Here is a 24282-nt window from a genome sequence, read left to right as displayed (position 1 = left end):
TGTACTCAGATGGAATCGGGAAGACAGGGAAGTCTTTACCAATGTAAATCTCTATAGCCTGTCTGGCTATCTCCTTGAACGTGCCACCAGGCAAAATGAGATAAAAACATATAGTCTAATAGAATGATATTTGCTTTTCAGATCGTATTCGACTTCAGAATTCACTATTAAAAATTCAGACCAATTCCGTTCTGTGAAAGCGGATGACCAGCGGAGCTCTTTGTAACTATAAACAAAATAAACAACAAAACAATATAACCCATATATGCACGTTGTTAAGGTTATTTGTATTGGTGTTTAGGCCGTGACCACAGTAATTATGGCTTTATGGTCGCTATAATAGACAGCCACGCGCTCTATGGTTACAATGGAGATCTTAGTGAACGGGGAGGGACGAAGACGAAGTGCTTCTCTTGCGGAACACATCTCGCCCGTCTCCGTGCTTTTCTGGACTTCTCACTGCACCTGTGGGGTCTACCGCCCCCTCCATCGCGGTGATGGATGTGCAACACCCCGAGGATCCTCCCGGTTCCCGTTCACCCGCGGACATCGGTTCGAGGAAGCGAGGAAATACATCGAGTGGTAGCGAGGACACAGAGCTGTACTCCGCATCAGGTGACGAGTCCTCGGAAGACGGCTTTCGACTTGTCCAGTACCGCAAGGCCAAACGAAGAATGATCAACTCATCTTCGGCGTCCAGCTCGAACACTGTGAAAACAGCGCCTCAACGATGGCCTCACTCCATCCTGTTTGTGCCACAGAACGCTACTGACAACCTGCGCGTCCTGAACAGGCAAGCACTCTCCGTGTATCTCGAAAACACTGTGCGAAACGAGATCAAGGATGTCAGGATAAACACTAGGCGAAACATCCTGGCAATCGATGTGATGAACCCGAGCGCGCTGACCATACTACAACATGTAATGCAGCTGGGAAACATCAAGGTCCGATCCATCATGCCAACGAATGGTGCCACAATAACAGGAGTCATCTATGACATTGACAATGAAATTCCTAACGCAGACCTCCCAGTTCTTATAAAGCCAGCAAGTGAACGCAACGTCATTGTGCATGTTTGTCGCCTCGGCAACACACGTTGTGTGAGACTAACGTTCAAAGGCGACTGCCTTCCACCCTACGTGAAGGTCGGCCACTTTCGCCACCAGGTTCGACCATTTATTCCAAGACCAATGCAATGCTTCAATTGTCAGAAGATTGGCCATGTGAAGGGTGTCTGCAGAAATTCGGCCGTGTGCCCTCGATGTGCCGAACCCCACTCAGAAGACAACTGCAGCGCAATCAAGTTAAAGTGTCCTAACTGTCAGGGTGATCACTGCGCCTCTTCCAGAGACTGTCCCCAGATCAAGAAAGAGATCACCATTCTTAAACAAATGGTGAGAGACAACTCTACCCACAAAGAGGCTGCTAAGAAAGTACGGCGAAGACGACGTCACCGTCGAAGGTCTTCACGACGGAAAACATCCAGTTTTCTGGAACAGTCAACTCGTCAAGCAGCATCACCAGCGGAAGTTTCGAGCCCTCCGAACACCGATGTTGGAAGGGAGAAAACTGCCAGATCTCTCTCCACAAAGGAATGGCCGCCACTTCCACGTACACGACCGCCAGAAGAGCCGCAGAAGAAGCCGCCCCCAGTACAGCAAGGTGCTGTATCCGAGGAGTCACGGAAAACAGATGAGCAAGTGATAGCACTCATTAGGCCTTTAATGAATGCCATTCGCGTGTTGCTAAGCAACATGCACACACCGTCTGCCAGAAGTGCGTTTCAAGTACTGGACGCTCTGAGTCCGGTGCTTGCAACCCTTGAGTAGATCATGGCTCCACAGCCACGGTCTTTTAGGGAAGAGGTCCGACAAGCAGCTATTTTTCAGTGGAATGCGCGCGGACTCAGAGCGCACCTTTCAGATTTCCGTCGCTTCGTGTACGCCAATATGTTCCCCATTATCGTCATTTGCGAGCCGAACTTATCGAACACAATCAGGCTTTCTGGATATGAATTATTTATGTCTTCAACTGTTTATGAAAACAGTAAGGTTTTGGTGTGTATTCGCCGTGACCTCACCTACACTCATCAGCCTGTACCACCTAATGACAACAATCAATATATATGCCTACACGTAAGGAAAAAGAATTTGGCCTTTACTTTTGTCGGCGCCTACCTATCTCCGTCAAGTCGATTTGATTACAAAAGACTGCAAGACATCCTTTCCTCAACCTCCAATCCCTGGGTCATCACTGGAGATTTCAACGCCCATCATACACTCTGGGGAAGTCTGATGATCAACGCAAGAGGCAGAGCTCTGGTATCTTTCGCCTCCAGTAATGACCTTTGGCTGCTGAATGATGGAAGTCCTACCTTCTTACGTGGCTCCACCTACAGCAGCTGTCTTGACTTGGCTTTCGTCTCACGAAGCCTTGTCAGACGTGCAGGGTGGTTTGCGAACATAGAGACGCACGGAAGCGACCATATCCCCACGTACATCAAGATCAGAGGATTGTCCCCTTCCAAAATACGGGATACGATCCAAAGAGTGGACTGGCCTAAATTTCAGTCTATTATGGAAGAACACTGCGACGCCAATCCATCTTTCGACTTGGAAGAGGCAATCAAGAGCGCGGTGCAAGACACTATGCGCACTCTCACATGCTTTTCGAAACTGAACGAATTTGATGTGGAACTAGAACGACTTCGAGCAATCCGACGGCGTGCTGAACGAAGATACCGACGTACGAAAACAATGGACGATTTACGGACCGCCAGGCGCACGCAAAAGAAGATACAGCACCGGTTAGACAAGCTCGAATCGCAACGTTGGACTGCCTTCTGTGAGTCGCTAGATCCGCGCAAGCCTTTATCGCAACTATGGAGAACGGTGCGCGGTCTCCGGACACTCCCCGTGCAGCGATTCCCATTCAAGGCGCTTGCCCTCACTCAAAAGAGATCGGAGATTGACGTGGCAGAGGATTTCTGCGCCAGATTATCCGGCCAACTCACAGCTACCAACATTCCATCGCCTTCGAGTAACTGTCCGCCACCTCGTGATCACTGGATGGATCTACCATTCTCAATCCACGAACTTAAGGCAGCATTAGCTTTGTGTAGCCGCACATCAGCGCCAGGACCTGACGGAATTTCCTACCGAGCTCTGTGTCACCTGGGTGAGCGAGCGAGAGGAGTTCTCCTTGAGGTGTACAATGAATCTTGGAGAGATGGCACACTACCAACAACCTGGAAGACAAGTCGCCTTTTTCCACTGCTGAAGCCTGGCAAGTCGCCGTTGGAACTTTCATCATATCGCCCGATCGCGTTGGCGAGCTGTGTGGGCAAAGTAATGGAGAGGATGGTCCTAGGACGCCTGGAGTGGTACTTGGAGTACCACAACACCTACCCAGATGCCATGGCGGGCTTCCGACGTGGTCGATCATCGATCGATAACGTCGTCGACCTGGTCACCTACATTCAACATGAGAAATGCCGTAAGCGTCTCTGCACTTCCTTATTCCTCGACGTTAAAGGGGCGTATGACAACGTTACGCATGAAGCCATCCTCTCTGCTCTCGCAGAGGTAGGAGTGGGTGGTCGGATGTTTAAATGGATACGGAGTTATTTATCCATGCGATCCTTTTTTGTAAGCACCGAAGAAGGCCATACTTGTCTACATTATAGCTACCGCGGCGTCCCCCAGGGCGGTGTACTTAGCCCTGTGTTATTTAATCTAACACTAATTGCTCTCCTTGAGCACGTGCCAACTGCAGTCAGGCTATCAATGTACGCGGATGACATCTGCATATGGACGTCTGCAGTAACACGCCTACAGTTGCGAGCGAGAATTCAGAGAGCCGCCACACAAACTGTTCTCTACCTTCGTAATCGAGGCCTGGAAATTTCCTCAGAGAAGTGCGCACTAGTCCCATTTACGCGCAAACCCATGGCCAACTACAATGCAACGATAAATGGCCAAATAATACGACGGGTCCGATCGTACAAGTTCCTAGGTGTCATAATCGACAGGGACTTGTCATGGAGCCCACACGTATCATACGTGAAAAAACGGTTGACAGGCATCTGTCACCTCTTCAAGTTTTTCGCTGGCAAGACCTGGGGAATGTCGCCAAGTGCGATCTTGCAACTGTACAGGGTGCTTTTCCTAGGATTTCTGCGATACAGCTTGCCAGCAATAAACAACACAGGTAAAACAAATCTACGCACAATACAAAGTCTTCAGGGTCAAGTGCTCCGGATCTGTCTAGGCCTGCCTCAGAGTGCTTCAACAGTGGCTACGATAGCAATCGCTGGAGATCACCTTGTCAGGACCCACATTGAAATTGAAGTACTCAGGACCCATATAAGGCATCTGACCAGGACTCCTCGTCACCACTTGGCCTCCATAACAGCGGACAGACCACACACATCTTTCAGCCGGACAATAACCGCACATGATGAATCATTGCCAGCTTGTTTCACCCCGGCTGCGAGACCTTCGACTCCTCCATGGTGCCTCGCTCAGTCAAAAATCAACCTCACAATACCTGGTATCTCGAAAAAAGCTGATCTATCATCGCCAGCCCTTAGACAGCTCACGCTACTACATTTGTACGAGAATTACCGTTATTCTACGCATATTTACACTGATGAATCTGTCCTTCCAAGTAGCTCCGCGGCGGCAATCGTCATACCAGCGAAAGCTACAACAATCAAATTTAAGACGACCCACACGACAACATCGACGGCAGCAGAGCTCGCAGCGCTCTTTACTGCCCTTCATCACATTGGTGATGAACCACCACATAAATGGACAATATTCTGCGATTCGAAGGCGGCACTGCAGTCTCTACTGTCACCTTTACGACGCGGACCACACGAACAACTAATATTTCATATTACAGAGACGTTGCAACATATAAGTGAAGCAGGCCATGAAATAACCTTCCAGTGGCTTCCAAGTCACTGCGGGATTATCGGCAATGAACGGGCGGATCACGCTGCCCGCTCAGCCCATACTGAGGAGCGCCACGTCCCAATTCCTCATTCTAGAACTGACGCAGCACGGAAGCTCCGCCTACTTGCTCGGCAGTGCACCGCGTCGCAATGGAATGAGCCACATTTAAGAAACACGCGACTGTACTCACTTGATCCAACACTAAGTCTTCGAGCGCCATCACAGCTTCACCGTAGAGACGCCACGCTTTTATGTCGACTTTGGTTGGGCGTTGCCTTTACTAAAGCCTATGCATTCCGCATAGGGATGACCGACAGCCCAACCTGTGACCACTGAGGCCATGAAGAATCAATTGGCCATATTTTGTGTGCGTGCCCGCAGTACAGTACACAGAGGGCATGCCTTCGCCACGAACTTGACCAACTGGACGACCAAGCGCTATCCGAAAAAAGAATTCTACAACATCGAAAGGACCTACCGTCACAGAAGAAGGCCGTGCAAGCGCTATTGCGCTTTCTGCGATCTACCAGCCTGTGTGAACGACTTTAACTGGAACGCCTGTCGTGTGTGTGTGCCTCCATGTGTGCGTGTATTTTTTTTCTCTTTTTTTGCATTTTCCTCTCTGTCATCTTTCTAACCCCTATCTCCCATCCCCAGTGTAGGGTAGCAAACCGGAGACTCATATCTGGTTAACCTCCCTGCCTTTCCTCTTCATTCTCTCTCTCTCTTAGTGAACGGGAGGACCGATGTCGTGTCGCGGAGACATTGGTCTTGATGTAACATTGATGGCCGAACCTTTCCAAGAGAAGCGCCAAGAACCACTTTTCGTTGGGGCGAGACGCATCGACGCTAAATGACGATGGAATGGGGGCCCACCGGAAGGACTCACCCAAATGTGATGATCTTAAAGTCTTCAGGGTCCCTCTCTGACGTTCCCGCATGAACTTGTGCGATGGCGACAACGATTCCGTCCCCAGTCTGTACAGGGCAGACGTCGCCACATTGCAAACCAAGGCTCTCGCCCGTCGTCGGTAAGGCCTAGGGCGCAACGGCCAAGCTGTCGTTATTTGCGTAGAACCATCATCCACCATCGATCACCGGTTTTGACACATCTGGCTTCAAACGCAGCTGGAACACATACGCTGATACGTTTTTGCCTCATGCTTAAGCTATTTTACCTTTATTGACGGCGCCATCGTTATTTCCTGCGCACACCACGAAACGCTGGAAACCAGCATAAGACAGCTCCGCAGTGAAATTATCGAATAGCCATTTCCGTTCGAACGCACCGCATAACAACACTTTTGAAGTCTCGAAGTTGAGGGGTCGATGAAAGTGAGAGCTCTCATTCAGAATGATTACACTGCTGGAGAGTCGCGTCTGTGGCGCAGAGGCGCACCAGTTCGTGAGAAAGTTAACGCACGGGTTCTAATCGGTTCTGCTGAACAAGTTCCCAGCTTTCATTGAATAAAAACGCCCCGTTTTGGCGCAGCTCGTAAATCTGCTGACTTGATTTAGGCAAGCAAAACATTTTTCCGGCGGTCTCACCATGTCTGCTAACAAATTAAAACCGGGTGCCCAATGTGGCACGACACTCATCTTCTTCAATGAACACATCAGGTTTACAAATATCTCTACGTGCGCGTGAGGAATACCGTTCCTTTGCTTCATTATTGTCCTTATGGTAGTGCACCGCATAACTGAAAGCAGCCGTTTAAAATACAGAAGTTGCTTAGTTGAGCGTACGTACAGTTGTGAGCGACATTACATTTAGGTGTAAAATATTAGATAAGCGTTAGATGTTTTTTCTCAGAAATTGCCCAGTATATTTTTTTTCTTTACACCCCTAGAAAAAGCAGATGGACGCAGCTACCTTTTTTTTAACTAAGCAAATTCTGGCGTATCGCGTCTGTCAGTGTGATAATAAGGCGCCCTGTTCAGTTCTGACGAACTGTGGTTCCTTAACGCGTACCTAAAGAGAACTACACAAGTGTTTCCCCATTTCGTCTTCATCAAATTCTGCGATCGGGTCTGAACCCGTGAGCACAAGGTTAACAGCGCAACGCCATATCCACTATGTAGCCACTAATCAAGCTACAGTGCTGCATATTTTTTTATTTTTTTTTGAGCATGGGCTGGGCAAAATATTTTGCATGGCTTATGGACCAAAGATTAGCATGTATAATGGCTACCTGCAGCTGTTTTCGGCGCCCGAGGTCCGACCGCAATAATCGAACCCGTGCAAATTACTCTGCATTCGATTGCGCGAAGAAGACAGAAGCATGAGAGCAATGTTGAGCTCCAGGTTTCTTTTTTCCTATGAGAATGCTTCCCGTAAATATCTGTGTACATGGTGTCGAGTGGGGCACACATGTTTTATATGTTTGGAGCGGCAAGTAGGAACATTGCGTATGTTTTTTCCCCCTGCGTTTCGCAAGACCTACTGATGGAAACCTCTATGCGCAAAAATACACAACAGAGATACATGCTGCTTGAAGAAGAAAAATATTTTTTCTCCATACGGAAGCGTACAATAACATAGTAGAATGAAAGCCGACAATGTGGCAGCAATGCACGCGATATCACCGAGCGGCATTACCAAGAATAAAACGAAACAAATAAAAAAAGAAAGGCACCTACTCCTGAGGCATAAACACACGTCATATGCAATCATAAACACTATTTGAGCTGTCTGAACGCATATTCCAGCGTGCGAAGTAGTACGAATGATCCTTCCGAGAAGTAGCGCAAGCAGTTTCCAACGGCGCGACCTTGATGCGGCCCTATCCGCTTCGATTGCAGCGCCGCCGCAGCATTTTTTTGTCGTCGAGCGCCTCACCATAGAGTAAGAAATTCAACAAGAGGGGAAACTCGGCAAAAACTGGCAACAGGAATCGCGTCACGCCCATATCAACTCCATCCGTTAGTTGACGCGAGCATCAGAAAAAAAGAATGTCAAATGAACTTACAGACAACGTGTTATTTTTTATTATTCTTCGCCACTAAAACAAAAAGAAGTTTTGCGTGTAAATGAACTTATACTTTGCGACTTATTTTTCTTGGGTTGCCTAGCAACAAGCCAGCGGCACGCCAGACGCGCGTGCATACGTCATGCGCCAGACAAGCCACAGGAGCCAGCGTGGCCGGCAGCGCATGTGAAGCTCGCGCGCTCGGCGACCCGTTTGTTTTGTATGCAGCGCGTTCTTTTTTTTTTTTTCTTGGCTGGAGCTCGCGGGGGGGGGGGGGGGGAGGCGCCGTTCGCTTGTGTTCCGTCTGCATTTCGACACGGCACCGCTGCACTACTGGACTAAAGCAAGGTGAGAATTTTGTTTCAGTCTGCGACACACTTCAAGCACATTTAGGCTTACCGCACAAAACTGAACCTATATATTGACGCAGTTATCAAAAAACAGCGCCGCCGTCCAGGCGTAGTTGAGTTGAGTTAATTACTCGTACTGGGAGATGTTTGCGACGCTTTCTATGAGCCCAAGCGTTATTATAACTTATTTCGGTAGTTATTTTGGGCACGCTCGCCGCACCTGGCTTTGTGACGAAAGCAGCTCGGCTGTGGAACGCAGTTTCGCGTGTACTGAATCTTACCGGGACAAGTTTTCGCGCTTTCTCTGACTCCAGACATTATTGTAACTAATTTCGCTACTTTTTGGGGTACTTTTCAAGCACAGTGGCACCGCTCGTTGCGAGCCGCAGTTAGTTTCGCGTGTACTAAATCTTGCTGGGAGAAAAGCGTGGCAGTTTGGGCGAGTTGGTATGTCATGACTGTTTTAGGCTTGTAGCGCAGCTCAGGAAGAGCAAAAAAGGAAGGAGGTAGGGGTAATCAAAGGGAACGGAAAACACCCCTACCTCCTTCCTTTTTGCTCTTCCTGAGCTGCGCTACAAGCCCTAAAACATTACTGGGAGAAGTTCGTGACGCATTCTCTGACCCCCAAAATTATTGTCATCCATGTCGTAACTTTTTTGGGATACATTTAAGGCATGCTCGCCACGCCTGGGGTTGTGAAGTTGTTAGAAAGAAAGCAAGCCTGCCGTGGTGTTAGTTATGCGTGTACGGAATTTTAGTGGGACAAGCTTGTGACGCTTTTTGTGGCCCTGCAATAACATATACCTGATTTCGGTACTCACGCTTGCCGAAAACGCGACGAGCGATTGCCGAGAGTGATAACACGGGAGTGTGTTGCTTGCGCTGGCAGGACGCGTAAAAGATAATACCGAGGAGCTCAAGAGCTTGACATTTCTGTCTTCCGAGCGACTGGAAACAAGCTTCGCAAGCACGAATCTGTCTTGAGTACGACTAAAAGGCATTCTGCGAGTGTGTAACATGGTCTGGCTCAGAGCCTCTGTTGTAGCCACCTCTCTGTATTTGGCGTACCATCGCGTCGACTGAGGCCATTGGAAACGCGCAGCCACCCGTGTATTTGTTCTCTTAAAGTGCAGGGAATAATGCCGGGGAACGGAGGGATGCTTGAAGATCGGATGTTTTCTTCGGATGTTATTGCATTCATTGGGAGGGGTCTATTTGCTACGAAATGCATGTAAAAGTGAATTTATCTATAATGCCGCTCGTTCACCACTTAGGCACGTTTCGCCTCTACATGCAATATGCCTGTTAGGTCAATATACCAAAATCATACATGCTTGTAATTTACTCTTTTTCGTTGATGGCATCCGGTAGAGCTTCGTACGGTAACGACTGCTGCTTACCTGGTGCCATAACTTTGGATAAATGCACAAGCCCAGAACGAGGATTTATATAGAGGAAAGTAAACATTTCAACATTTCAGAAGACGTCTTGCGTTTTGTTTGGGAAATTGCACGTGACACAGATTCGGTGGATGCTTGTAAAGATCGTTCCGAATCATTTTCCCTAAATAATAAAATGATTCCGCGCCATGTCCGAAGTTGGTTCAGCAGTAGAAGCGAAAAAAAAAAAATGCCGCGCCGATCAGCGGAACCGGCGTGGCGTCTACCAACTGACGTTCAAAACGCCCGGGCCAAAACCGAAACTGGAAGGTGTTAATACCATCCGCTTGGGGTGCTACTGTCAATTCGGCCGCTGGGCTCTATGGGAGTGTCCGCTCTTTTTGAAAGTTCTTTCTCTATGGCCTCACTGCAAAGCATGCGTCGCCACAGCCATTCGTCCCATTCAACCGTATTCTAGTACCTTGTGCTGAATGCGACCGCGCCCTCCTCTGCTATAAAATCACCCACCACACCACGTGAGCTCAGTGCATAGCTGCCTTCTTTTGCCGTATTTCCATCAGATATAGGGTGACATGTCTTCTACAACTCCAACTTTGCGTTGTTAAGCAAGCGACGAATCTTAGAGCAGCAGAAGCAGCGATGGTGCTACACCCCTCCCCCTCACCCAGTTTGAGTTTGACTTCATCGCTACCAGCTCAGTGACCGTAAAGAACACAGTAGCAATGCTGTGAAAGACGAAACTAACTTTTATTCGGTGAACCTGTGCCCACAAAAACAGGCTACGCTCAAAGAATGGCGAGAGCGGTGAACGAAGTTGCAGATCGTCGAAATGCGATCAGCGGGTCAAGCGCGTCGGCTTTTACACATCAGTCGTCGAATGTTTCAGAGTAATCAATGGGACCCATGTACCTGCCACAAAGTTCTACGCTATTCGCGTCGCGCATACATGCAATCAGATTGCACAAGGTTCCGTGACAGACATCGGATGGAACCATCGATAATATTCCAAAAACTTCCGATACATGCAGGCGTGTCCTGCGTTGTGCGATAACATTTGTTGGGTGGTGAAATGCGGTCGCCCGATAAACAAAAACAAGTACAAAGCTGGCGCGCGCACACCTTGTAGGCCATGAATGAAGACATCCTAGTGAACGTGGTCAACATAAGATAGAGACATTGGTATTGCGTGAAATACTGCTGTCTTTCCGCACTCTTATTTCTTGCTTGCAGCACTGCTTAGCCAGCCGTTGGCGGAAGAACAAGTTTGGTAGTACTTAGCACAGTGCAAATTGTTACGCGCATAGATTGTTTGCTGGCATGCATTCTATGCATCCATGCTTCTCTATCCGTAGTCAACAAAACTACATTTTTTGAAGCTCTTGCGCGTTACCACAAGTTTCTTTTTTTTTCCCTCGGTAGTTGCGTGAGGCACATTTAAAGAAATGCCCGCGCACGTGAGTCCGCGGCGCAAGGATTTAGGGCGATGTACACTTTAGCTGAACCATTACTTGGACCCACTTTGTTGCACCCGATACTGCAAAAAAAAAAATAATAATAATAAGGCTCACGTTTTGCCGGTGCACTGCCAGCCGGATGGGTCGGTGCGCGAACACGGTTGGCTTCGCGCCTGGCGGCAGCCTCAGTTTTCTCACGCGTATCCCGAACTGGGTGAGCAGGCACGTATCTTCGCTGTAGTTGTCTGGCTTGAAGCGTTCCGAGAACAAAACAAAAGCGTCACATGAGCGCCAGTTCTTCCTGCCCACATTCATCTCACAAGCCTTACGCTTGACGGGCTGGAACCTGATACACGATAAGGAGCACTCCTGCCTTCGTTCGCTCTGGCGCCCCGCAGAACTACATTGGCGCCGCGGTGGCATTGTTTCAGCCGCTCCAAGTTGAGAAATTGCAATGGCAAGCCTAACAAAGCAGAAATTTCCCGGATGCGCACAGATTTGCAACACCGATTTTTCGTCGGAATATGCATACTCTCCCGGCAGGCATGCTGCATGGGACGTCAAGGCTCGTGAGCGTGCCAGTGTTGCTCAATTGTTATGCCGTTTGAGCGTAATTAAATAAAAACATTTACAAATTGCTTGATGTCACAAATGCGCTAAACTTTCACCAACGTGTCCTTGAAGGCACAAGGATTACCTGACACAATACAGATTATGATCGAACATTCGGTGTCATCCCCCTTTATATCAAGTCAGGCGTGGGCTTCAATTTAAGATGCGTTGCTCAATACGGGGCAAAGTCTCGTAAAGGTTATTCTATAAACCAGCGGCCTTCGGTCCTCCCTTTTCTCAATAAATGAGTTCCTTTATTCATTCCCCGAGAACGGACAATCAAGAGCGCCAACTTTGTATGCCATGGAATCTATGAAATGGCTTGTTTCCTTTACGTATGCCTTCTAAATGCGTCATTCCTGTTCATTCCAGGGTTTTTTAAAAAATGGTTCAACTGAGTTCAATTGAATTCTCAGGTTTAACGTGCCGAAAGAGAAAAGAAATATTGCTTCAATAATATTTCCTACGTTCCTCCTCTAGATAGAATATTGAGTTCCACAGAACATTATTGCTATGCGTTCGTACGCGTAAGTAAACACCGTACGGCTATGCGTCAAATCAGAGAAGACCTTGAAGTAATGTGTTCACGAGAAGAGCTTCACTAACTCCACTAAGATAGCGGAAACTGAAACCGCCAGCAAAACGTTGGAACCACTTGGCGTAGTAACACAACTACGGTAGCTCCACCCACGTGGCTTTCGCTGTGCTGCTACGGAACTGTACACATTGTCCATGCGTACGAGTTACGTGAAAATGCTCCTTTTTGCATTTGATTTTGAATATGTTTTATTGTTACGAAAATGAGACGCAGAAACATGGCAGCGCCTTTGTGGTAGCCCCTTTTTTCACTCAGGTCTTCCTCTAGGGCTAGTATACTAACTCTGTGGATTCTGCCTTCATGCACCCCTAGGCCGCTTCAGTGCTTGGACGAGCCGCGATGAATGATCGCTTCATGTGGCCTGTCTTCCCGCCCACGTAGTGCTCGAGTGCATGTTAGTGCAAGTCTCGGAAATTCGTTGGAGCGAAAGCCAGCAAGAACCACTCTTGGAAATGTAATTAGTAAGTGAACGTTTAATGCAATTTATACCGTCGTTAAAAGTATAAATATAACTTTGTGTAGTTGTGGAATACTTTCCTATCGCTGTCTACGCTTCGCCTTTCTTTTAATACTAAGTTTCGTTTCTATTGCATCCTGGAAAACACATATCGGGGTGCCATTCACACAAATAAATAACTATCAGTGCGAAGTTGTGACAGCATTCGTGTATCTATCCAGTCTAAGCGACTTTATCAGCATACGCGAGTGGCACTGACTGTGAGGCAGAACAGGCAGCCTCGGACTAGAGGCAGGAAAGTATATAGCTTTACCTGTTGTACTAGTGTTCAGTCGCGGAGGTGCCTGCAGTGAGAGGCCTCAAGAGGTCATGGAGTAATTAATGTGAGAGTGTATAAAAACGAAATAGAGTGAAAGCAACAGAGGTCGTGAAAAGAATGGACGTGCCCTAATGAGAATACGTATTCCATGTGATAACTTTTTTATATGAGCTATATGGCGATTAAATTTTTGGTTCCAGTCAATAATATCTAAGTATGCGCATTCCTCACTTGCTGATGATAAATGGTTACCAATGGAAATGGGCGGAATGCATAGCGATGATTTATTTTGGGATCATAATAAAGGAAATTTAGTTTTAGTGCGATTCATGGCAAGCCTATTCATTTTGCGCCATTCTATCAACTTATGTAGATCACTATTAGGCCTGCTTACTACCGCTGACAGACTCTCCAGAAGAATAATTGTAGTATCATCGACGTATAGTATACACATAGATGTGATGCAGTTAGGTAGATCATTAAAATATAATAAGAGTAACGTACCCAATATAGATCCTTATGGTACAACTAAATTAGTCATCTTGAGGTTTAGAAAAGGCATCGGAAATACTAACCACCTGGTATATGTCTCGTATGTAGCTGCGGGGTAGTAGTAAAGGAGAACCTGTTATACCTATTCAATGTAGTTTAACGTTAAGATTGTCGTTGTCATTGTTATCATATGCATTTGAAAAGTCTACAATCAAGGGTCCTGTGCATTTACCGTCATCAATGGCATTTTCTAATTTCTCGGTAAGGTATACAAGTGCTAGGTCAATAGATTAACCCACTGAAGCCTAAATTGGTCAGGTGAAAGAATATTTAATTTGTTTACGTATTTTATCAGTACTTTCTCACCTATTTTCTTCATGAACTTGCTAAAGGGTAAAACACTGATTGGCCTATAGCAGGATATTAATGAGCGACTTTCTTTCTCAAAAACACGGGTAATCCTGCCAACGTTAAGTTCGCGCTGAAAGGTGCATGTTTTAAACATGATATTTATAATTTCAGATAGCACAGCTTTAAATTGCAGGGTTTAATTAGACACTTTTAGTTTCCTAATTACTGAACACAGAGCTTCGCTCTAATTCCGGTTGTGCTTTTTCAAAGTTGCAAAAAGTGGATGCGTCTTTTATGCGTAATGCTTCCTCTTCATCAGCGAACACCTTTCCCTTAGGTCATACGACAGCTATCGTGATAAACAGAATCTTTTCTTCCAACTTGGTTCAATGTACGCCGCCTTTTTTTCTCTTTCTTATTATTTTTTTGGGGGGAGGGGGGGGGGGCGGGTGATTCCTAATTCCTAAGTGCCACAGAAGTCACTCCACTTTGCGTAGAAACGAAAGCGGGCAAGGGATGTTTGTGCGAGTCTTGTCCAGCTAATTGGATTAGTGAAGAGGATGTAGGTTAATGATGTTATGTGATAACTTTATTTGGAATCGGGCAATTGGGAGGCCCAGGCCTGGGGCCGCCTAGATGGCCACTGGGAGCTGCTGCTCCCGTGCGGCTTCCTTGGCTCGCTGGACGGCCCAAAGTTGGTCTTGGAGTTCTGAGCTGAGCAACATGGCCGACCACCGCGCCCGTAGATTTTCTGGGGAGAGTGCCATTTTATTTTGGTATATTTCACATCCCCACAACATCTGTTGAAGGGCAGCTCTAACAGACTTGCATAGCTTGCACATATCGCTCTCGTATCTATCGGGGTAGAAAGTTTTTAGTTGCACCGGACTCGTATAAGTTTTTGTTTGTAGTCGCCTCCAAGTAACGGACTCAGCTCTGTACAGTTTAGTGTGAGGCGGTCGGTGGTAATACTCGCCTCCGATTGTGATAGAACTCGGTACTATCGCTAAATCTTGTTAATATATTTTTTTCTCTCCAGATTTCCTCCTCCGCTTTCTCCTGACCGATGGAAGTCACTCTTCCCTTAGCTCGGCGAGTAAGGCCTCTAGCTTCGTGGTGTGCTACCTCGTTGAGGTTGACTGCGGCAATGTCTGGAGTCGTATGCGCTGGGAACCAGAGCAATTGCCTGCCGTTCTTCTCTGCATTGGGGAATTTTGCTTCATTGAATCTGATGATGTGCCATGCCTCAGGAGAGATCCTACTTTTTGCATAATTTCTAAAGGCCGCTTCAGAATCGCTAGTGATGTACTGAGCATTCGTTGAGACCAATGCTAGTGCAATGGCTACCTCCTCTGCTGTCTCGGAATCTTTGGTATTAACTGACACGCTTGTCAGGGGTTCTTGCGTGTGATCTACGGCTACTCCTACGTAGCTATTTCTGTGTGGGTATTCAGCCGCCTCTACGAAGGTTGCTCTGTCGTCTGACCCAAAGCTTCGGATAATTTTCTCTGCTCTACTCTTGCGTCTGCCGTCGTTGTAACCTGGATGCATGTTCTTGGGTATATTTGGTACTAGGAGTTTGTCACTAATTTCTCTCGTTAGCGTCCTCTTTTCCCCATATAAATGGTGGCAATTCATTCTTGGTTTGCTTAGTATATGCCATTCCGTTTTGGTTTCGGTTAGTCGTTCTGCTTGAGATGTTTGTTGTGCTTCTATGAGTTCGTCCAGTGTCTTGTGGAATCCTAACTTTAGCAAGAGATCCGTGCTCGTACTGATGGTAATGCCTAGTGCTAGTTTGTATGCCTTTTTATCAGGTTGGTAATTTTAGTCTATTCAGCTGCAAACCAATTATGGAAGGCTGCTATGTATGTGATCTGACTGATTACGAATGATTGTACCAGCCGTATTGTACCAGCCGTCTGACGTGTAACTCCAATATGCGGTGGTCACTACCCAAATCTTCCAGTGTGCTGTGCCACGTCGCCTTTTCAATATTCTTGGTAGAGGTTAGGTCTGGGGTTGTGTGCCTGTTTAGCGCCGTGCCAACTCTGGTTGGAGTGGCGGGTCTGTGATGAGCGCGAGGACTAATTCTTGAGACTCGTTCCATAAGTCCCTTCCTGTTGCTGTGGTATATAAGTATCCCCACATGTTGTGTGGGGCATTAAAGCCTCCTCCTATCACTACCAGATTTTCTCCAGCAAGTCTGAGTGTTTTCTGGAATAGGTTGTTGTAATTGTGTTTATGTAGCGTGGTACTGCTATAAATGTTGAGAATAAATAAGCTACGTCCTGTCTTTTTTTGTAGGATGAGTTCCAATACAACATTGTCAATTAGCGTTATGCCTGTGTTGTGCTGCACGCAAGTTATGTTTCTTTTTTACAGCGTGGTTAATGCCCTGGTCTCTACTTCGGCATAGCCAAAAGATCTGTATCCTGCTAGCTTTGCAATCCCGTGTGTTTCCTGCAGAACTATGACGTCCGGTGCATCCTTGTCTTTTAAATACTGGTGCCAAACTGACTTTTTCTTTTCGTAACTTCTACAATTCCACTGCCATATCCTGAACCCTTCTATAGCGCGCCTCATTTCGGGTGCGACTATGGCAGGGAGGCGGGAGGTTGGAGAGAAGCTGATCTTATATAATTATGTGGTTTTTAAGTGGGTAAGGATTGGGGTGCTTCTGACGCAAAGGAGGGGAGTCCATTACCTGGTGACTGGTTTGCCTCTAGGGTGTCTACTATACTCATAACTGCTGCTATTGCCTTAAACATTTGATTCATCATTTCGTCCCGTTTTTCATTTGACTTTGTATCTCTGCTAGGGTCTTTTGAATATCGAATAATTCTTTATCTACAACTGCGTTATCTTGTTTATCACTTATGGCTTGGCCTTCCGTTTGAGTGGAGGGGGTCATCCCCTTCGTCCATTTTATCGTCCGGGATTTCAGATGGATCTTTCGTGCTCGCGTGTGGAGCGGGCGTTACCTAATTTATTTGGTTTTTTCCTTCCTTGAGAATTTTTGCTTCATCGCTCATACGTGTTAGCAAAATCCGCAGTGGCGCGTTCTCGTGTTTTAGTTGCTTGATTTCGTTATTAATGGCAGTCTCCCCGCCAGCCCCCGGGCGCACGGCATCGACCACGTCTGTCCAGCTCACCATGTTTGTGATGTTTGCTGAAGAGGATGGCCTATTCTGGACCTGGATCTGGATCCGGGTCGTGTACCCGGTGTCCTGGAGCCGGACCGGGATGAGGATTTGGTGGTGGATGGACACCTTGTTCTCAATCTGGAGCGTCGCTTCCTGGCGTTTGGGAGGCCAGGCGTTCCGTGAGACTCTACCCTGTCTTCTCTTGAGATAGCGCCTTCATGTTCTTCTTGTCATTCTGGTTACAGTCTGAGCCATTGTCTCTGTTTAGCGATGAAGAGCTTTTTTTAATTTGGCCTCGCACGTCTTGTCTGCGGTCGGGTGGTCCTCGCTGCATAAATGACATGTAGGTTGGCACCTATGGTCTTTATCTAGGTTTAGTGTTCCACATCCCGCACAAATCTTGTTGTCAGGGTTGGGAGATACATCCCCTCTGTGTCCAAGTCTGTTGCATTGGGGACAGAAATCCACTTGTTTCCTGTACAGGGAGCAAGGGAGTAGCACTGCCCTGTATCGGACATACGTGGGCACTTTGTGTCCTTCAAAGAGCACAATCACTGTGGTAGTATAACTGAGTCTCTTTGCTGCTATCACCGTTGGGTTAATGAAGAACACAAGTTTTATAGATGTCAAACACTGCATTTTCCCATAGTGTAGATTTTACTGTAAACAATCGTATTCAAAACATATTCACTGTACAAAAAATAAACAATGGACAGGAAGTTGTTGCCTCGAAGGCTTGTCTGTCAAATCAGCGGTCGTGTGTTCTCGCTTACTCCACGGAGCACGTTACAAAATAAGGTCATCAAGAATTGTACTGTTAGATTTAGGCATTACTGTGTTATTTGCGCGCCAGCGCAACGTGTTAATGTAAAAACAAATGACTCACAGTGATCTATCTACGAGACTCTATTGTTATCTCGGAAGTGTTGAATACAGCACTGTCTTGCTGCCTTCTATCATTGAAGTCTGAACTTCTACTGCATGCGCCGCCAATGCGTTGATTGGAAAACAGAAATGCAGGGACGCCAGAACGTAAGGCTATTCTAAGCTTTTCTATTGCAATTCTGCAATCAGCCCTCAACGATTGGTCAAAAACATTTAGGGCCACCCCCCCACTTCGCCTGTCGCTCACGCGACGTCACGGAAACAGCGATACCTCCCCATCCGATATGACGTGTACACACTGATTATGCACGATTGGAACGGACAAAACAGAAATAGTTATTTCTCATTCGACGCTTTTCGCCATTATTCCTCGGCTATTGATCTAAAGGTTTCGGGCTGCACCCGCTTCACTTGCCTGTCACGCGACCTCACAAAACCGCGAAAGCTCACCGCGTCAAAGTGACTTGTACGTGTTAAAGATGCATTAATATGCCGAACAATACTGAATTCCTTTCGTAATAGCGTCAGGCTGCTCCGTTCCGAAGGGAATGAAAGGTGGCTGCCGCCGATCGCTCAGGCACTGGCGACACGCACCTGCGGAAGAGCATGGGTTTATTTGCCTATAATAAAACTCTGCGTGGCCATGTAAGGTGTTGGAGAACTTTTGGCACGTGTACGACCTCGCTCTGCCAGCTCTTCCTTGCTGAGAATCTGTTTTGGCGGCATTCTCAGTCTTTCGTTGCACGCCGCCGCTATTTTCGACCAGCCATCGCAAGCTAAGTAAGGGGAACCGGACCAATCACAGGCGCCGCCACCAGCCTCTTTATCCGGTTATCTATGTTCAGTGCATTGACTCGGCCCCATCCAGACCCTCTCCACTTGAGCGTGCCCCTCGCCTTCTGGCAGCCTATTACAAACGAAAAACTACTCAATGTATAGGCAATGCATGTTATTCGTTTTGAAAGCAAAGTAACTTCCAATATTCTAAAAGAACGTTTGATTGCACTGGTGATGTAATGGAGCGGGTCACCACCCTATGCTTGTGTTGGCGGTTATGCAAATTTGACGTCAGGAGACTGCAATAAAAATATATTAGAATAGTTTTACCTCATAGGGCGCCCGTTTACCCAAACGTTGTCAGCAAATTAAATGGAGTCCAGAGAGAATACAAACTATGTTATGCAACCGTTTACTCTTATAATTCTTTTTTTAGCCGCACTGCTAAGTGTTTACGTCAAAACTGCAATAATTATCAGATGACAAAAGCGGAGCGCCATCAGCACAGACATGGACATTTTGCGAGCACGAAAAGAGTTCGCAGGAAACTGATCTACTGCAGAGTAGCGGCATTGTCGTATTCGCACCAATTCCAGTGCACAATACGATGAGCTTTGTGACGCAGGTGCGTTCTCATTGTGACTCTCTTTATCGGCCTCAAATGCTTTGCTAGGTCATAACGTACATTCGGCAATTCCAAGACGTGTGTTCGGTCCAGTGACGTTGACGTGATTTATTTGTCTTCTGAAATACTTCGGTTGTAGAACGCCAATCTCTGCCGTCATGGGCCAACTGCGAGCTCCACACGTTTTCTCTTGTTGCACTCTGGTGCGACCACAGTCTCTGAAATTATTCAAAATGATCTTGTGCTCGAGTTGGCAGGCGTTTTATGTTTCGAGAAATAATGCCTTATCGTAGCGTAGACACTTAAACATCTAATATGCCGTTCGCGTGCTATGCCCGATTATGTTTATCCATGGTAGGTTCACCATATTTCAGTAATGTACAAGCACATTCAGGTTCCATTCTTTAAAGCTGAAATAACATGCTCAATGTTGACGAGGCCCTTTATACGTCTCTATTGTTATATGCTTCTTTTCTCAGGGCCCTTATTTCATCCCTCTGTTTTACAGCCATGGTGCCGTACCACAGCCCGTGATAAGCCATAAGCCGAGATTGTTTACGCGGCAGTTTGACGACTGATACATTATTGAAGAGAGAGTCTGAGGATGCGCTTATGAGGGCAGCTGAAAAGCGCAAACAATTTTTTTAAAGAAGTGCCTTCTCTTTAACTGGCCACTTCGCCAAGCCCTACAAAAGATTGTTAGCCCTAACCACTCCGTATGCGTTTTTTTTTTACCCCTTCTGCTAAACGCTTCAATAAATTTTGTAGATTACAATACTTCTCGTTCGTTAAGGCTTGCTTTTGGTAAGTACATCGACGAAGCGAAATAGGCCGTCTTTTATTGTGCACGCACGTATTGCGTCTTCAACTGAGCATACTGCCTTGCTTCAAATGGATTCCGGACCACAGTGGCATTGAACGCAATGAGGCGGGCGAGATATTTGTGACTGCGGGACAAGCACATTTTCCATACCATAACCAGTCTTGAATGTTCAATAGTAAATTTTAAGCGTTTATTTATGTAGACTTAGAAAAAAAACCTCAGTGAAACCACTTGGTTGGCCGACAAAGCAAAGTAATCTCTTCTATTCAGACTGATTCGTTTGGGCGCTTTACAACTTCCGTACTCATTGGTCGCACCTTCAATACATGCACTGTGCCCTGAAGGTGGCCTACACACCTTGCTTCCTGCATAGGATCAAGAAGTGGCGCGCTGCTTGCGACAACTGTGACACCTCTGATGCCTCTGTAGAACATCCGCTCAAGGAGTGTCCGCTACACCAGCGCCAGCGAGAGACCCTACGGAGCCACTTTAACGGGCTGCATAAGCGTCCTTTATCTGCGGAGAAGGTGCTCGCTCTCTGGTCGTCGCCTTACTAAGAATCACGCGCTCTCTTAAGTCTCCTGCCAGGTAGTGACATTATGAAGTCGCTTTTTAAGGCGATCTTTTGTGGCGATTCATGTCGATCAGCTTGATTCTTGAATTTGCTTTTGTTTTCATGCCGCGACTGTACAGATCAAGACTGTTCTGGTAACGCTTACTGTGACTAGACGCTCGCATGTTTCCGATACAGCGTGCTCCATATTGTGTAACCATCTACGTAGCGAAGTGATACTCCATTCCAAGGCAATTTTTTCTTTCTTTTTTCTTTAAATGCGTAAGCATTTCCGTGCCTACTCAACGAGAAATTTCTACGTTCATCACGTAGGACGAGTGCAATGGCTCACATACCTCGAAAAGATAGCTCATACCCCCTAAGCAAGCAAAAAATGCAATGGCTTATACCAACGTAAGGGAAAGGCTGCAAGTGCTCAGCAAAGTGAAGGGAGCAGTGCATACATTCATTGCAATCACCCGTACAGTCCAATGACCAGCGTGCGTTCCAATATTGTTATTGCCCGAGCACATTCGAAAGGGGAGCTGTACGTTTCGATGAAGAGCAAGCTCTAAACAAGCATCCCTACCATCACTAAAGCATTGGATATTCCCCCTCAGCAATTGTAGTGGCAGTTGCGCAACAGCTTCGCTCGACATCCAGGTTGATAAGGGCCGGCAAAAGTTGATAAGGCTCGGATCATGTTCAATGAGGTTGATAACGACCGACGGGGGCTGATAAGGGTTTATGCTGGTGGAATCAAGTTTCATAACACCGAATATGACACCGTGGGGTGTGGAGATAAGCAAGTGGCACAACGCTTACTCATACACAGACAACTCCCAGAGGAGTTTCAGCGTGAATTTTTTTTACTTTTGTTCTTTTGTTAATTGTGTTTAGTTCGTAGATTGCTGAATCAGTGGATATTATTTTGATAATTGCTTTAGCTGATGCTTCGGTGGACTGTTTTCCCACATGGGAATCAAATTACTTAATAAACAACAACAACGATAGCAACACGCTTATGCATGTATGCACGAAGAGAAGTAATTCGCACGGATAAACGGCGGTCCGAAAACGCTGCTTAAGAACGACTAGTGTGCTGCTTCCGCATAGATTGATGTGAGAGCCCTGTTGCTGGCGCACATTCCAGCTGTGCGACAAACTGGTTTAAAGGTTGTGACTGCTTTGATAAGCAGGATGAGCAGAAAAGTCAGGATATTTCTGCCATGAAATATTTATATTGCTGCGAATGCAGCTACGCTGTATGTAGGATGTCTTGGGAGAGGGCATATGTATGCTTTCAGAAAGAGTGACACAAATCGAGTATGCGGTATTTGCCAAGAATCATGCTTGTTAATGCGCAAAAAATCTAAGCTAAAGCAGATTATACATTCAAAAAAGGAAATGAAGGCATGAACAAGTAAACACCTCAGTAAAAAAAAGGTGAAATAGCGGAGAATTATATCTAAATTCGGAGGATTCTGTAGCTTTCTCTATGCACTAGAACCGTATGGGGTCATCCGCCGTGGTTTCTCAGTGGCTATGGTGTTGGACTGCTGAGCACGAGGTCGCGGGATCGAATCCCGGCCTCGGCGGCCGCATTTCTATGGGGGCGAAATGCGAAAACACCTGTGTGCTTAGATTTAAGTGCACGTTAAAGAACCCCAGGTGGTCGAAACTTCCGGAGTCCTCCAGTACGGCGTGTCTCACAATCAGAAAGTGGTTTTGGCACGTACAACCCCATTATTTAATTTACCCGTATGGGGTCACCTTTGGTGGCCATCGTCGCGATACTTGAAACGCGCGCCGAAGCAGGCAAAAACATGAACCTGGTTTACTCTAAGAAATTAGCGACAGTAGTAGGAAGTTTGTCGGCTACTAGACACCTCGAAGCGCCACTGGAATTCTAGGAATGGGAATTGTCGGGATGACGCTAGAATCAGACATATTACAGCGTGCGTCTGGCTGGCGAGCTTGGAAGATACATGTTGAAAGAGGTTGAGTAAAACGAGCATAAAATAAAAACAGGAGCCAGCATTTGGACTAATGCACGTCTTTTTCAAGGTCACTTGAAAAACGCAAATCCGCTCCTGCTTGGCTCTTGCTTTCATCTTGTTCTCGTTTTGCACATCGTTTTGAATGTTCATCTCCCGCATTCTATGCATTTTCCATGGTGAAAGTCTGTAACATATAAAGCATGGTGTCGGAACACGCACAATAAAACAGGGGGAGGGGGAGGCGCAGATTAAGAAGAAATAGAAGCGTCGTAGGTTCATTGCAAGAAATATTGGTGCCGCCCAACTCCAAATTTTTTGGACAGAATAACATTGTATTGTCGTGGTGAGGAGCGCCGCGACTTTGGTACACGCCTGGTATTCGCGCGGCCACGGTTGGTGCTGGGCAACACCAGTCGCCCTGCGCGCTGCGTTGCGACATGGCGCCCCGGTACATTATTAGAGCGATAGCTCTGCTACTTCCGGTGCGAACCCGGAAAATGACTAGTTCCGTAAATCTGACCTTCAATCTCAGCCAAGGTCATACTGGAACGCGCAGAGCGCCGACGGCGCCAAGCAGCGTTTGTGTGTTTCCCGTAAATCTCTTCTCGTGCGCCATTGAGGGGCGACACCTGCAACTAAACTGGCCCAGTCATCGCGCCAGCCTCTGGAGACGCCTTCAGTGTAACGCTAAACCATGCTATCGCTTTCAGTGCTGCGCTTTCGGGTAAAACTGACAATTTTTTGGATCAGTCTTCGAGGATCTCTAGCGCAAAGCTAAACCTTGCTATCGCTTTCTCTGCTTCGCACTTCGCGCAAAACTGCAATTTAAAAACGAATAATATATTTGTTTGGCTACTGATGCAGTTTTCAGTCTGACCGAATGGAGTCACAGCACAGGGTGGAAACAGTGATTACTTTTTCGCCACCGCATGCGCATAGACGTGAGGCACGGATACACTCATATACACCTATCTCTGCGGTGCTGTTGCTCTCTCAATTTGTGCGCATGTGTGGACACCTGGTCTATTGCCGAGTGAGAGGCAATGGTTGTGGGATTAGTGCGTCCGGTAGCACTCTACGAAACGCAGTGTTGGCGTTGACGGTCGCATGAACAATGGTTTTCTTTCAACTCTTGGTTGAGAACATGCTTTAGTGTTATTTTAATGAACCTTTCATTTTCCCAGCACGAAGTAAACACCGCTAGTCTTGCACACCATGCGCGTGAGGCCACGTACTTTAGTGCCGTGTGGGAGAAACATTTCGAAACTCTCCTGTAATGTGCTGTGCAGAATGCTGAAGAAAAAGAGAGCTCTCTAAACCAAACATTCGTTAGCTTTGCTAATCAATTGTCATCGTTTCTGCGTGATTTTTTTTGTGCTGATGGCGCCCTTGCATTGCGAAAGCTTTTCTTCTGGGGGAGCAAGTTAGGCTGGGGCACGCTTGTACAAATGTCATTGTTGAGAGCAAAATAACATTTCTAAACTTTTAAATGTAAGGCCTAGGCAAGCAGAAGTTG

At 46.8% G+C, this 24282-nt stretch overlaps 1 protein-coding gene across 1 annotated transcript in view; it reads right to left on the bottom strand.

Moving 5' to 3' along the window:
• Positions 1 to 12007, bottom strand: part of LOC126538408 (monocarboxylate transporter 12-like) — a 52503-nt gene extending 40496 nt beyond the window's left edge. The window contains exon 1 of the mRNA XM_050185246.3: positions 11246 to 12007. Within this exon, the coding sequence (XP_050041203.2) occupies positions 11246 to 11554 (309 nt within the window). The 5' untranslated portion in view covers positions 11555 to 12007. The remainder of the gene's footprint in view (positions 1 to 11245) is intronic.
• Between the last annotated feature and the right edge of the window lie 12275 nt (positions 12008 to 24282).

This window comes from Dermacentor andersoni, chromosome 3 (assembly GCF_023375885.2).
Source record: "Dermacentor andersoni chromosome 3, qqDerAnde1_hic_scaffold, whole genome shotgun sequence".
NCBI lineage: Eukaryota > Metazoa > Arthropoda > Arachnida > Ixodida > Ixodidae > Dermacentor > Dermacentor andersoni.
The sequence above is the reverse complement of the archived record's forward strand: the minus strand, read 5'-3'. Positions and strand labels throughout refer to the sequence as shown.